At 37.2% G+C, this 16,189-nt stretch overlaps 1 protein-coding gene across 4 annotated transcripts in view; it reads right to left on the minus strand.

Annotated features, from left to right (window-relative positions):
- Window positions 1-16,189, minus strand: part of LOC109045983 (rho GTPase-activating protein 24-like) — a 98,544-nt gene continuing 82,355 nt past the window's right edge. For all 4 annotated transcript variants that reach the window (XM_042748547.1, XM_042748546.1, XM_042748548.1 and 1 more), the window contains 7 exons: window positions 14,829-14,951; window positions 8,593-8,800; window positions 6,703-6,835; window positions 4,877-4,950; window positions 3,863-3,984; window positions 2,689-3,772; window positions 1-1,379 (listed from right to left, as the gene is read on the minus strand). In XM_042748547.1, coding sequence (XP_042604481.1) covers window positions 1,136-1,379; window positions 2,689-3,772; window positions 3,863-3,984; window positions 4,877-4,950; window positions 6,703-6,835; window positions 8,593-8,800; window positions 14,829-14,951 — 1,988 coding nt within the window. In that variant the 3' untranslated portion in view covers window positions 1-1,135. The remainder of the gene's footprint in view (window positions 1,380-2,688; window positions 3,773-3,862; window positions 3,985-4,876; window positions 4,951-6,702; window positions 6,836-8,592; window positions 8,801-14,828; window positions 14,952-16,189) is intronic.

Raw genomic sequence — 16,189 nt, forward strand, 5'->3', positions numbered from 1 at the left:
TTTAAGACAAGTATAAATGAGGTCACATAATTTAATTTCATTGCATTTCACTGAATGCATCAAGCTACAGTAGAAGCATAGACAGCTGCGACAAGGCAAATGACCCCACATGGTCCGAGAGATGAACAAACCCCAATCTCGGTCTTCACTTCAACATACTTCCTCCCGTCTAGCACCGCTGCAAGCAAATGATGTGCGACAGGCACAAATGACAAAGACAGGCTGAGCGCTTGCAGTGTTTTCACAAGTATTTACAGGTCTACTTTGTTTTGATCATGTGGGGAACGCTGTGGCACTGCAAAAAAATCAGATTCTTCATCAATATTTTTCTCCACTAAAAACACCTTAAATCATTATATATATATATAGATTTATGCTTAATTTCATTTTTAATACTGATGAAGAAGATGTTTTATTTGCAGTGATAAATTATGCAAAAAAAGCAACAGGGAAGACTGATATTAAAATATTTGCCACATCTCATAACGTACCATACTGAAAAACAACATAGCAACTCATATGCTTTAAGTGCAAGGAAAAGCCTTGATATAAAATGTATACGTAACACATTGAGAATTCTCCGTTTAAATATCAGTACGTACATCAAACATTAATTTGCATTTATACAGACAATTGTTTTTCATTGTGGAATTTTTAACATTGTTTCTCCTTTATATACACAAGAGGATACATGACAGCTCGAGGACACATTTGGTTGGATCACAAGAAGAAATAGGAGTGACATTCGTGCTTCTGTCGTCCTTCAGGAGTTTCCCATCATCTAAAACTCAGTGTTCATTTATGTAATTGATTAATTCCCTCACATTCAACCACAACCGTTAAGAGTTCCTCTTATCATTCGCTCTCAGGTCAGAATTGCCTTCTTTTGGTTTGAAAATCATCTTTCATTTTAACATCCAAGCTGCATCGTCCCACCATCCCTCTTAATGAGTCTAACTGGTTCAATCCAACAACTGGTCCACGCTCAGTTCTAAAAATTTGGCTCAATGGGCTTCACTTAGCCATGTCAAACCTTTGCACCAAACGTGCAAAGATACCGTGAATGTTGATTTAATCCCATTCTGTCTGAACACAGGCCCACACAATGTAATGTTAATGGTGGACCGTTAACGGCTCACTGGATCCAGATGGTGTTGGCTCTGTCGGGCCGTCGCGGGTCTGCGGTCAGGTCTCCGAAGGTGGAAAAGAACTGCTCCATCTCTTTCTGCAACATCTCGTTTCTCTTTTCCGCATCGTCCTTGGCTCGCTCTGCGTTTCTCAGCTTGATCTCCACCATGGTGTATTTCTTCTTCTCCTGGTCAAGCTCTTCGTGTAGATTTGCCATCACCGTCTCCAACTCTAGATTCCGAAGTTCCAGACTACAGGGAAGATGGGAAAAGGAGGGTAAATACACCTTTTAATACTGTGATAGTTTAATAAAACACTTAAAGAGTTGATTTAGGTAAAAGTTAATTTTGTCATGAAATGAAAAATATTTACTTTAAATAAAATAAAAAATATAAACAAATTTTTAATAAAATGAAACATTAACATATATGAACTTATGTTTATTAACTTTATATACTGTATATAGGTTAATAAACAATTTAATATATGAGTTAATAAATATTTGTTTCATTTTTTATTAAAAATTAGTTAATATTTTTAATTGTATTGAATGTAAATATTTTTATTTTTATTAAAATAAGTGTCAGACCACCTGATTTTATATATATACCATATATATTTATATATATTAGTTAATAAATAAGTAAATTTTTCTTATTTTATTAAAATTGAGTTAATATTTTTTAATTTTATTAAAAGTAGTTATTTGTTTAATTTGATTAGAAATTGTAAAAAAAAAAAAAGTAATAATTATTTAAAATAAAGATTTTTATTTTATTAGAAGTATCTATTTTTCAAATATACATTATCGGATAAAAAAGTAAATAAATATAATTTTATTTTTTTAGAATAGATATTTGTTTTATTTTATTAAAAATTAGTGCTTTTTAAAATTTTATTAAAAAAGTAACTAAAAGATGCTTATATATGTGTGTGTGTGTATATATATATTAAATTTAAATTAATTAATTAATTTAATTTAAATTTACATATAATATATGTATGTATGTATATATATATGTGTGTGTCTGTGTGTGTATATATATATATCTATATACTTATTTTTTTATATATTTTTTTTTTTTTATTATAATGACATGAAATAAATTAGGTTTTTTTTTTTTTTGGCAGTGATTAAATTATCCAAAAAAGCAATAGGGAGGACAGAACAATATTCAAATGTTTGCCACATCTCACATTTGTACCATACTGAAGCGTGTGTGTATTTATGTAAATGATTAATTTGTTTGTTTGTTTTTTTTTCTCATTTATTTATTTATTTATTGGCATTTCCCTCATTTGATTTCAGTTCCCTTGTTTTAGTTTTCAATAAAACACTCACACAAAAATAAATTAATAAAAAAAAAAAACATATAAATGGAAATTATTTTCTATCTCCATTTAACGGAGCAATGCAAGTTGTAAACAATTTGGGTGAAAAATAACATTTAATTTGTTTTATTTTCTATTAATTTTTAACTTCATTAAAACTGTGGAAAATAAACATCACTAGTTTCTGTGCCCTGCAAAGTTAATTTTATGATTGAACATGACTCTCACCTCTTGATCCTGGCCTCATATTCATTCTTCTGCTTGAGCATTTCCTGTTTGAGACTAGCCACCAGGCTGTGCAGTGCACTGTGATTGGTCGGTCCATTTGCGACTGCAAATGTTTCACTGTTATCGCTGCTGCTGGTTCCTCTGCTTCCCCGGCCTCCTCCATTACTGGTCCGCTGCTCCCTATCATCCACCGCCAGTCCGTTGTCCTCCTGCACCGGCCCGTCCAACAAAGGATCTTCAAAGTTGCTGCCAAAGAAGTCCTGCTCTGGGCATGTGGTCGTGGACGAGCGGCAAGAAGTGGAGTTTTCTGGTAGAGAGATCTCGCAAGACGAGGTGGACCATGTGGCGCTATCCACGCTCTGTTTGTCCTCACAGCTGCTGCTCAGACTGGGCTGCGTCGTCTGCTGCTGATGGATGTGGACGTTGTGGACGTTGTCGTACGTGGACAGGCGGTTCTGCTGATGCTCAGCATCTCGACTTTTAGCCTCGCGCATCATGACGTGACCGTTGGGCACCCAGAGTCCATTCCGTCCATTTAGAGTCCCATTTGTCACATCTGCGCTGGATACGCCCATCCGTACGACGCCATTCTGGACACCCATTTTGGTGCCTGAGCCTTTAATCGCACCCGTCCTACGGGCATGAAGGGTTCCCATGTTCGGTACAGTTAGACTTTTCTCCTGATTGGCGTCACCTGAGGACGATGAGGATGAACTGAACGATCCATTGGTGACAATCCCGCTCCCTTTGCTAAACGCCGGGTTCTTTTTCACAGAAAGCGGCGGACTGCGGGCCACCTCGAATCGCTGTCCCGTGAAACCATTACGTGGGCTGCCTGAACGAGGAGAGCCATTGTCCAGAGGAGCCCGGCTGGGTGATTCTGGCGTGTCCCAAGTGCACTGTCGCACCCCACTGGTGTTATTGTTCTCTTTGTTTTGAATCAGACCATTCGTAGGCTGTTTCTGCATCTCATTATTGTTATTATTAACCAGTTCCAGAGTGCTAGTATGGTCCTCATCAGGTGGGAAAAGAACATCATGGCGGCCAATCAGAACAGCCATCAATTGCTGGACCAGTACTGTGCCTGAACACATGACAAATAGATTACTCAAACACTGAATATAATCCAGATCCAGAAATTTCTGGAGTGAGAGATATGGATAGGAAGACCTACCTTCCATTATAGTCACTGGGTCCTCAACCTTTGGCCTTAGAATATTTGGCCCAAAGACCGTAGCCAGATTCTGTACACTCATTTTATTCACACCTGAGTAGGACTGAACTTCATCCAAAAACCTGGACAAGAAAGAAGGGTCTTAACATTACAACTGAGATTTCAGAAACTGTATGTACAAAGTTGAATGTGTGGCAAAAAAAAAAAAAAAAAAATTAAAAATAAAAAAAAATAACTTGATTGTTGCAAACAAAAATGAAAATAAATGCAATGCAAAACAAAAAAACTCTAAAATTGATATTATGCTATGAAAAACATCATACAAGTTATCTTATATTATATATATATTATTTCTTAAAATAGTGCCACTGAGTTAATTGATTCAAAGACAGCCACTTAATTCCTGAATGCATCAGTGTTTCTGAATGAATTGACAAAGTGACTCACTTAAAGACAGTCACTTGTTTTGTTCCTGAAAGCATCAGTGTTTTTCAACTTATTCACTGAGTGAACAGACTCAGTGACTCACTTGAAGACAGTCACTTTTTTCATTCACAGATGAATCAGTGTTTTTGAGTGAATTGATTGAATGGATTGCTCCTGATCTCACTCAAAGACTTCATTCCTGAATACAGCAGTTTTTGAATGAATCAATTGACTGAATTGACTCAGTGACACACTTACAGACAGGGACTTGCTTTGTTCCTGAATACATTAGGGTTTTTGAATCAATCAATTGATTGAACTGACTCAGTGACTCACAGACAGTCACTTGTACTGTTCCTAAATGCATGTGGTTTTTAAATGAATCAATTGAGTGAATTGACTCAGTGACTCACTTACAGTCACTTGTTTTGTTCCTGAATGCATCAAGGTTTTTGAATGAATCAATTGATTGGATTGACTCAATGACTCAAATTCCCACCACTAGTGCAAAGAACTATTACATATTTTTTTATACAATATTTTGAGATAAGCCACAGCTCAATGGAATAAAATACAAAAATCACCTACTTGCATATGTATTTAAGCAGATTGTAGTTTACCGGAGGTAGACCTTCCACTTGCCTTCTTAATTCCTTCATTCCCTGCACAGAGAGAGATTAAAAATATATATATTTAAATACACATCCAGGATAAAAAGAAATACAAATGTATGCCTTTGCTTAAACTGATTATAGTAATTCAATTTTAAATGATCTGGACTAATATGTATGATTAAAAGACGTACTGAATGAAAAAGCAATTAAACCAATCCCATTGCTTTTAAAAGTCTTCCAAATTGACTTTAAATATTCATATAGCAATTTATTCCATTATTACTGCACTATTCGTCTAGGCATGTGTCAGTGAGTTCAACAATTGATGACTGTCTAGATTTAATGATGCACTCCATTCCAGATCTGTTTTTATCATGGTCGATATGTCTTTTCCCTGCAGGCTCTCTCTGATGAAAATGACTTTGCTGCACCACATGAGAAAGCCATTTCTCAAAAACAAATGGATCTAGTAAAGCCTTCTACTTCATTTGACATGGTACCGCGATTCTTTGCATGTACCGCACTCGAGGGACTCTCAGAGGTACGAATCTCGTTTAAAACCTCAGGGCAGTAAATTAAATTCAGTGTTGCAAGACCCCATCCTGCACTTTGATTCTATCCTGAAACCGTTCAAAAGCCACTGGATGATGCACAGGTGATTCGCGTGAGGTAAAAGTGTAACTCGAAGTTCTGTAAAATGGTAAATGAACAACAACAGAACCAGAGCAAAAGTCTCTTAGTTCGGGCCCAATTTGGCTCATTTTAACTGTACATTTAAAATTCTGAAAGTTTCCTGAAAAAATCACTCTCTGCACAAAAACTTTAAGCAGCCCAACATTGATATTTCTGTTTCCAGCATTGATATTAATAAGTAGTGTTTTTTTTTTTAGCTGCAAATATTAGAAAGATTTCTGAAGGATCAGTAATTATACTGAAAAATAAGCTTTGCATCACTGAAATAAATGATAAAACATATTCAAATAAAAAATATATATATTTCAAATTGTAATAATATTTTTCACAATATCACATTTTTACTGCATTTTTTGATTAAATAAATGCACACTTGATGAGCATAAGAATGTTCTCTCACCACCATTAAAAAAAAACAACAACAACATTACACTTTAAAGGTTCTTCACAGTGATTCTATAGAAGAATCATTTTTGGTTCCATAAATAACCATTCAGTCGAAGTTTCTTTAAAGAACCATCTTTTTCTTACCTTTTTATAATCTGAAGAACCTTCTTTCGCCACAAAGCACCTTTTGTGGAACAAAAAGGTTCTTCAGATGTTAAAGGTTCTTTATGGAATCATTTAGACAAAAAAGGTTATTTTATGGCATCGTAAAGCATTTTATAGCATCGTAAAGCACCAGGGGAAGTTGTGGCCTTATGGTTAGAGAATTTGACTCCTAACCCTAAGGTTGAGGGTTCGAGTCTCGGGCCGACAATACTGCGACTGAGGTGCCCTTGAGCAAGGCACCGAACCCCCAACTGCTCCCCGGGCACCGCAGCATAAATGGCTGCCCACTGATCCGGGTGTGTGTTCACGGTGTGTGTGTGTGTGTTCACTGCTGTGTGTGTGCACTTTGAATGGGTTAAATGCAGAGCATGAATTCTGAGTATGGGTCACCATACTTGGCTGTATGTCACGTCACATTTATTTTTAAAAGTGTACCCACCCCAAACATTAGAACAAAACCATTGCACCCTTGAGTAATGAGACATGTTATAACCACCAAGAATATACACCAGGATTATATGCTTGTAATGTGATGGTCAACAAGAGATAACTCACTGCATCCTGGTCCTTGCTGAGGAGTTTGGTGCAGGCCAGAAACTCTTCGTATTTACAGAACGGGATGACCGGCTCGGGCAGCTCTCTCAAGTACAGCTTCAACAAAGATGCCACGGTGTGAACGTCTGTGTTACTGCAGAGAAAGATGGAAAGAATAGACATATAAGGCTAGAAGCATAAAGTGTGTACAAACAGTGTAGCACACTTTAAATGACAGATTGTGGGTGTCCATGATGTGTCAGTATCCCAGCTGATCTAATGATGAGTAACAGAAAGTTGATACAAAATCAAAGAAAGCACTAGCACGTCTCTGATACCATAGATGACCTGGGCTTGTGACAATCCCATAACAAGCTGGATTTATCAACTCTTCCCAGGTGGGCTGGACAGGAATAGCATGTGTATAATGTAACCGTCACATGCATATGCAGTGTATTGACCCTTCATAATTATCACCTTGCTTCAGACACCAGTGAGATCTAAATATGAACGTGTTAAATATGCAGTGTGCCTTCCCTGCCATGTCTCTTCCCGACAAAGTGATTGTGGAGCCCTGACAGCTATCGCTAAATTTGCAGATTGTAAATAAACCGGGGAAGCAGCTGCTGGTGTTATCTGCAGCATTTGGTATTGTGAAAGTGCAGAGAAAGCGTTTTCAGAGAGAGAAAGTGTCCAGCATCTACATTTTAGGGTGATGAGAAGGGACATTAGCTTAAAATGGACAACTGCACTTTCAGGCGAAATCTACTAAATGGTAAATAGGTCATTTAGAAAACTGCACAGAGAGAAGCATGTAAATGAGAAAAAGATGAAATAAAAAACCTGGAGGTGTTAAAAAGGATGAATTTGTCTTGTTAATGTGTAAATGTAAATTTTTGGGTGAATATTCCAGAATTAGATTCTGCTTTATTGTAATGCCAGGCATCTGAGAAGAAAGAAAATCTATTTTTATCAAAATATGGCACTCTTGTGGGTTTTAATATAAAGTGAAAGTATGTCGAACAAGTTTCACAGGCTCTAAACAAAGCTGTCACTGTCAATTGCATCTTTTCGCTTTGATTTGTCACTGGAGCCAGAGTAAACTTGGATTTAATGAGGACTCAATTCAGGCATTAATGAGATGGTACTTCTTTGCATGATGTCATTTACATTCACACATTTAGTAGACATGTTTATCCAAAGTGACTTAGTCTGCACTCAAGTTTAAATACTATTCAAAAGTTTGTAGGTTTGTCAGTAATTTTTTTTTTTTTAAATAAGTCCCTTATGCTCCAAATGGCTGCATTTAATTGATTAAAATACAGTAAAATAAATATAAATATTTAAATATTTTTACAATGTAAAGTAACAGTTTTCTATTTTAATATATTTTAAAATGTAATTTATTCCTGTGACGCGATGCTGAATTTTCAGCATCATTATTCCAGGCTTCAGTGTCACATGATCCTTCAGAAATTATTATAATATGCTGATTTGAATTCATTCAAATTCTTTGTAACATTTTATAAGTGTCTTTATTTGATCAATTTAATGAAAACATCCGCACTAAATACATGTATTAATTAAAAAAAAATCTACTTGTCCTCAAATTTCTGAACAGTGTTTACTGTTTGAACTAAGGAATCGCCAGCATGTGTTGCATTTTGCTTAACCAACTTAAGCAAAGTTCGGTTCCTCCATGAATATTGTAATTACTGTATATTTCTCAATGTGCATGTTCCTGAAACTCTCTGGAGAGAGATGATAGGGAAGACAAAAGAGATAATACAGACAATCTGGACTAATCTGAATAAGATTATTTAGATGATTTAAAGGTGTGCCTGTTTGTGTTCATGCAGATTCCTTTCACATTCATAACAGACTGTAAGTGCAGTTAGTAAGTGCAAGCACCAATCAAATGACGGCTTCTCTCCACAGTCGAAAGCATCCTGAAGCTCTTTGACAAGGTTGGCTTGTCCAGGCAGACGGAAGAGCCCTTCTTCTCGTAGACCCCAATGACGGATGAAGTCCACGCACTGCTCCACCAGCATGGGCGCCATCTTATTGCCATAACGACGTTCATATCGAACTGTCTCTTCCAACTTCTGACCAAAGATTCCTGAAACACAAACCAATAGTTCATGAGGATCAGATAAGCTAATATTTAGGAACATTCTGATGATTTTACACAATAATTTTGAGACACACCTGCTGAGAAATGGTTATTATATTTTTATTTTAAAAATGTAAAATTTTAATTTTTTTTTTTTTCTAAATATATATGTGAATATTTTAGGTAGGCTACTGTTATGAAAAGTAAGAAGAGCTATCTGACAAATCTTTTAGAGCCTTAAAAAATAGTTTTAACTCAAATGGAAACTCCATGTTGAAAAACAATTGATTCCTCTATGTAGGAAAAAAAGTGAGGAGAGAGCTGCTAAAGAAGGCTGATTTAAGCTATTCTTTCACGTCATGCTCTCTGAGAAGAAAATCACACACTTCCTCTCCTTCCCTGTTCTTTTGTATCCATCAGTCGGGCTGAAAACAAGCGTGATTCACATGTGGCATGCATATGAGCGGGGATTAGCCCAGACTTCCTGGAAGCTTTGGATCGGTGGCGCTTTCCGGGTCTCCGGACGCAGACATGCGGTACGAGATGGTACAAATTCAACTAAGCCTAAAAGACAGGAAGGGTTTTGCCGCCTTTTTCCTGCCTGAGCTGATGGAGGGGAAAAAGAGGTTGGACAGATGAGAGAAACAATATTTCACATTTTCGTTCAAGACTGACTCACCATGTTTGAAGCTGACGCAACTTTTAATTTTACGGAAGACACTTCTGTGCATGAAACTGTAGTAAAATAAGGGATGCAAGAAGGTGCATCCAAACTGTTTGCCTCTGAGCATCTTCCACAATAAATCCAAAGTGGCCTACAATCACACTACTGCTGAAAAATCATCCAAAATGTTCTTTTCCTTCACTCACAGCCTTGGGAAAAAGTTTGGAAACTTCCATAGCTGGATCGCAACTGGATCTCAAACTAATGAAGAAAAAGGACTTGACTTGTGTAGATAGTTTTACTTTTCTATATACATCTCTTTCCGGATGAATAAACACAGAAGTTTCCTATGATGCATCTCTGGACAAGCGATGTCTGTTATTAATGGTGACCACACAGGTGTGAGATGGTGATCTGGCTAAAACACAGGAACCTAAGCAGAAAAAAACTGAATGTAGACATTCGCTTGGCTTCAATTCTTTAATGATTTATGCAGAAGCTCTTGCATGAGTTTCTTGTTTCCCATGGAAAGAGTTTGTGAGGAATCCAGCCAAACGTAATCTCCTGATGGTTCTCCTCTCTCTTCAGTGAGTTCACCTGGTTTACACTGTGGTTTCTCAAGCCTGGATCTCATGTCTGTGAATCCTCAGGGCTTTAATATCTCATTTTGGTTGAGCTTTTCTTCTGACTTTCACTTGACTTTGCTGTCCCTGTGTGCTATGGCAGTCAATTAACAACACTGGACACACACACACACACACTCAACTTCACGCCGTCTTCAAGCTGTCCAGGGCTTTTCTGCCGACCTCATGTATTCACACAGTGCTCTTTGTGCTGCTGCAAGGCTCTTATCCTACAAAATATCAAATATGAGCAGCTTTCAAACTGGCTCTCCTTGCAAACTACGTATCTTCTCCTCTCATTACAGTCTTGCACCTTTTAGGTCTTTCTGCCTCGTTTCAGACCTTTGAGGTTGTCTCTTAAATTTTTCCTCAATTCTTTTTGTCCTTCGTTACAGTCTCGCACCCTTTGAGCTCTTGCAGTTTCTTTGGTCTTCTCTTCTATCCTCTGATCCCTTCTCTTCATCTCATCTTGTCTCCTTTTCGTCCACTGATTCATCAGATTGCCCTGAAGCCATTCCTGTATATTCTCTGTCCTCTACTCCTGTTCGTCTGGAAGCGGAGTCCGTTCCCTTCTTTAAGGAGGTTTGGATTTAAAGGGGAGGAGACGAACTGCTCCATCCATCCAAAGCTCAGTCCTGACCTGTACTTCATAGCAGAGAGTATGACGGGGCCAAAACAACCCCTCCTCTCCGTCCCCTAAGGTTAGTGTTAAAAAGCTGCTAAGCTCTTAGCTGTGTAATCGTCTGTTGTGGCTGTTCCCAGCCTTCTGCCCTCATTCCTGCTGTTCACACCGCCGTGTTTTTGTGGACGTTTGAACAATGGCACTCGGCCGTGGGCGAATCACTCTCAGCCTAGAAGGTCTTCCAGTTCATTGCCGGAAAAGATTATATGCAGAAAGACTGTTTTAATCTTCTTGAATAAAGAATAAAAACATGAATTCTGAATGAATGAATATTCTGTCTGTGCTTAAACTTTTCTAATTTTCATTTAAAATTAAGTTAAAATTTGAAATTCAGTGTCATTTTATTTTATTTCAGATTTATTTCAATTGCAGAAAACAATTTCAACAACACTGTGTGAGTTCCTTGTTAAGTCGAACTGAACTTTTTAACACTTATGTCATTGCTGAAAGCTGATAAAGTCTTTGAAAGAAGTGTGATCACACTGCAAAATAACAAGTCAAAATCTAATAACGTCTTAAAGTGATTATAAACGTCTGTGGCCTAATGAATGATCAACTTCTTGCAGCTGCACACACATGCTCATATCAAATCTGAGACAGAGATGTCGAAGGTCAAGGAGAAGAGACTGGAACATGCATGCACTGCAGCTGGGTGGTCGTGAAACACCACAGGACCCCTACAGTGGGATATTGTACACTCTTTGACTCAGTGACCTTTGACCTCTGGGGTAAATCAGTTGACTGTGGTAGGGAATGTCACTTTCACAACTGCAAATGTGAACAAAAGATACATTCCTGAGGAATCTTAATTCTTTTGGCTAAACATATGTAAACATTAGGTATGAATGACTTTGTGCACAGAAAAAAACTAACATGGTTGTAACAAAATGTCCATTTGTCAAAATCCAATGAACAAGTTGAGTTCACAGAGAAATATTTAAAGGTTAAGACGGTGTAAGACCGACACTACAAACCAAGCAACACAAAAAGCACTATGCTGGCCCCAGGTACTACAAATAACTGTGTAAAGTAACTTTTGAGTAATTAAACTGTGTGTTTATAAGCCAAAAATACTTAAAGAAAAGCCAAACACAGCAGGTAAAGTTGATGCAACATCATGCAGGACAAGTTGTAAATTCCACAACATGCCTCTCCAAGTTTAATGCAGTCGGTCTGTATCACATGGTTTGGCACCTTCAGCTCTGACTGGACTACATGAGCTTATTACTGTGAATGGTTGATTTCTGCCCACACAGAGCAGGATCATTCAGATGGCCATGCACGGATGAGTCATTCTTGAAGGCTGGTGAGCAAACCTTTAAACTAACCTCAGAAAGTGGGCATTTTAATAAGGTTGGTGCTGTATGCGAGACTGAAAAATATGAGCACACCTCCAAATACACCCACACATCAACAGTCAATTAAACTGACAACTATCTCACAGACCTAATGGCACTTTTTTTGTCTAAATGTACATTACGTATTTAAAATAAGAATACATGCAACCTGTTCCATAATTTTGAGACTCCAATGATGTTTCTACTTTAAACCATCACTAAAATATATCCAAATAAGTTAAATGCTGTCAAAACCCTTGTCATTGAGAAAAAGTACCCTAAAAACAAGTTCAAAAAAAGTTTTAGACAAGAAAGAATTAGACTATTTTAAACTACTTGAAAAAATAAATATACAGATATACAGTATATAGTAAAACCAAAAATTATTTAGACACCAGATATAATTTTTTATATTTTTTTACTAGTGGGTGCAGGAACACTAGTTCATTCATTTATGTAAAAAGTGACATAGCAAAAGAACTAAATGTACAGTATACTAAAAGATTTTAACTGTGACATAAGGTTAAACAGTATGTTACACGGTCGCGATGTCATTTGTTTTAAATCATGGCGGGGACGCTGTATCGGGGGCGTTTTTGAACGCGTTTGGCCAATCAATGTCTACTTACGTCACGGGTAGTACCAGTTGTGCTGGTTGGACCCTGCTCCGAGTCCGGAGTAGGAGCTAATTTGGTTCATTTCGAAAAGTCAAGTGTTTTGGACCCTTCTTTTTCAGGGACCTCTGGCTTCCGATGCCTGGGCATGCTCTCAAAACTAAAAATCACATGCCTGACTGATAGAAACCCCAGTAACCGGCGGTTGTCCACCGCGAAACAACGTTCCCAAAAGTGGGTAGGCCATGGACCCAAAATTTTCCACGAGCCACAACTTTTGCCTATATTAGTTCTGGTACTATGAAAAGGTTTCTGCATTCATGGCGTGGTTTGTGGGCAGAAAGGCAACCGCCCTATATTATACCCAAAAATTCTTCATACAGTGGACTACCAGTAAAATTTATACAAATTTGGGACCAAAAATTATTCAGATACTTTGACCTGACCATGTTTTGTTTAAGTGTTATTATACCCTTCTTTAATTGCTATAATGCGACCTTTTTAGCACACACCACAGACTGAACAAAATTACAGTTTCATTGCTTGGTAATGGAAAGAACAATATGATTTGACCTATATGTGTCTGTATTAGCCTCTAATCTTGTGCCTCGTCAACATTCTCAAACTGATCTCAGCAGGTCCTTTAATTTAACAGCTGACAAAGATTCTATGCAATTCATCTGAACCTAATTCATTACATACCTTTCTATCAAAGAATCTCCAATTATCTACATTTACATTTTTCTCATATATCGCTGTTTGTATACTTGCGAAATTAATATTATATGTTATATATAATCATATATGATGGGCGTTTTTTGAATATTATACAATAAAGTCGGAGTAAGAGAAGGAGCTAATCTGAAAAAAAAAAACAACAGTTATAGTTGTTTAGTTCTGGGTACTATGAAAAGGTTCATGCAGTGTTCTATGTTTTGTAACTTATTTACCAGTAAAAATTATACAAAGTGAAATTTTCAATGCTTCTAGCTTGGTAATTGGTGATGGACCTATATTCTAATTGACATTAATTCAACTGTGGCATACATTTTGTAGCTATTGGGTATATATAAATGTGCATACAGTTGTTTCTATATAAAAGGTGCATCTAAAAAAAAAACTAATTTTTTGTTTGATTGAAACTTTCATATATTCTAGATTCATTACATATTGAAAACTGTGGCATGTTGGCTGGGGTAATGATTATATTCTAGTCATTATTGGCCTGGTAATGATTAATAGGCTAGTCTTATTATAACAAATGCTACAGTTAAGAACTATGGTATGGCCTTCAGATATACCAAAAGATGGCATAGATTAAATAATTAAGAGCCTGATGGTAGGGTTAAGGTAGGGCTGGGCGATATATCTAACGATATGATCATGCGCATCTAGTCAGTAAATCTAGTTCCTTGATTAGCGCTAAATCGCCATCACCTGCTTTCAAATGGAGCGGCATTTAATAGACAGAGCCGTAGATCACTGACAAGGTACGCAATATCGCGTTGATTATCGAAGGCGATTCATCTGGGATAATGAACGCGATATTGCGTAGCTTGTCAGTGATCTACGGCTCTGTCTATTAAATGCCGCTCTATTTGAAAGCAGGTGATGGCGATTTAGCGCTAATCAAGGAACTAGATTTACTGACTAGATGCGCATGATCATATCGTTAGATATATCGCCCAGCCCTATGTTAAGGAGTAAGAAATAAGATCAATATGACAAAATGTTAAGTTAGTTAGACTTCCCATGGCATGTTGAATTAAAACATTCTGTCAAACTATAGCCTATAAGTGCCTAAATAATATAAATACATAATATTTATATCAACCATCTTTGCATAGATGATAGCACAAAAGACCATTTCACAAAAATAAATAGGCCTATATAAGCAAACAAACAAATAAATAAACCTTATGAGTGAGCATGACCCAGGACTCTACTAAAACAGTTCACACTTCAACCCCCCCAAAGTTCAAACTGCGCCCTTTTAGTATAATATATAGCAAAGTTGAGGCTGTGTAAGTAAAGCAAAGTTAAACTGTGACCAGCCTGTTTATATCCATTAACCAACAATGACTTTTTCTGACAAACTGGTTGTAGAAGCTCACCTCCTCCAAACGGAGCCCATATCACCCTGCGGATGCTCTTCACCCAGTCCTCCATGTCATTCTGTGTGCTGGCCATAAGTAGATATGTCTCATGGTTGGATGTCATTCGCTCCCTGTCGCCCCCTACAGAGAGAACATTGAAATAATGGTCAGAAGTTTGTTGGGTTGAAATGTTAACATTTTCTTCTATGTAAAAACATTTAACATGAATATCAAAATATCATTTCAAAAGTCATCATTCACATACGCGGTTTCAATTGTTAAAATAGCTTGAGCTTTCTTTACTTCTTTCAGTCTGCTAAACTTTCCTTTACAATGGCAATGACAATTGGAGTTATTTGCACACTCCTAGATACTTCAGCAAACCACCTGTCAACAGCCAATTAGTTCTCGGTCATTAAAGATGAGTGGCAGAACATGCCTTTGTGTACTAAACCTCAATGACACTTCTGTGATCTGTCATTAACCCTCAACTCAAAGCCATTATTTACAAATGCACAGGTGTGTTGACATCTGTGAAGGGTGCTGGGGCTGAGACGTCACATGTTTAGTCTGCTGGGGAATGAAGTGTCTGTCTTGTTTGTGAGAACAGCATGCATGGGCCATGTGAGCTGGCTCATGAAATTAAAATTAACACTTTAAAGGGATACTCCACCCCAAAATGAAAATTTGGTCATAAATCACTTAGCCCCATGTCATTCCAAACCCGTAAAAGCTTTGTTCATATTCAGAACACAATTTAAGATATTTTGGATGAAAACCGGGAGGCCTGTGACTGTCCCATAGACTGGCAAGTAAATAGTGTCATGGTCCAGGAAAGGTATGAAAGTCGTCGTCAGAATACTCCATCTGCCATCAGACGTGCAATCTGGGTTATATGAAGCGACGGGAACATTTTTTGAAAGTGAAGAAAACAAAAATAACGACTTTATTCAACAATTCCTTTGTCAACAGTCTCCTCTGTGTCTCTCCATATCACCGTATGCTGCGTATGCTCTTCTGTATCATCCACGCCACAAGGATGCGCTGTTTCTACATGTATTTAGCTTTGATTTGAAAGAAAACAGCACATCCTTGTGGCGCTGATGATGACTTTCATACCTTTTATGGACCTTGACACTGTTATTTACTTGGCAGTCACAGGCCTCCCGGTTTTCATCCAAAATATCTTAAATTGTGTTCTGAAGTTGAACACAGTTTTTCCAGGTTTGGAACGACATGGGGGTAAGTGATTAATGACAAAATTTTCATTTTGGGGTGGAGTATCCCTTTAATGGTAATGTTTTTTTGTTTTTGTTTATTGACAGGTTTTGAGAATAAAATGTCATTCAGGGAATGCAAGCGCTTATCAGATTGTAAAA

The sequence above is a fragment of the Cyprinus carpio genome, chromosome B21 (assembly GCF_018340385.1).
Source record: "Cyprinus carpio isolate SPL01 chromosome B21, ASM1834038v1, whole genome shotgun sequence".
Taxonomy (NCBI): Eukaryota; Metazoa; Chordata; class Actinopteri; order Cypriniformes; family Cyprinidae; genus Cyprinus; species Cyprinus carpio.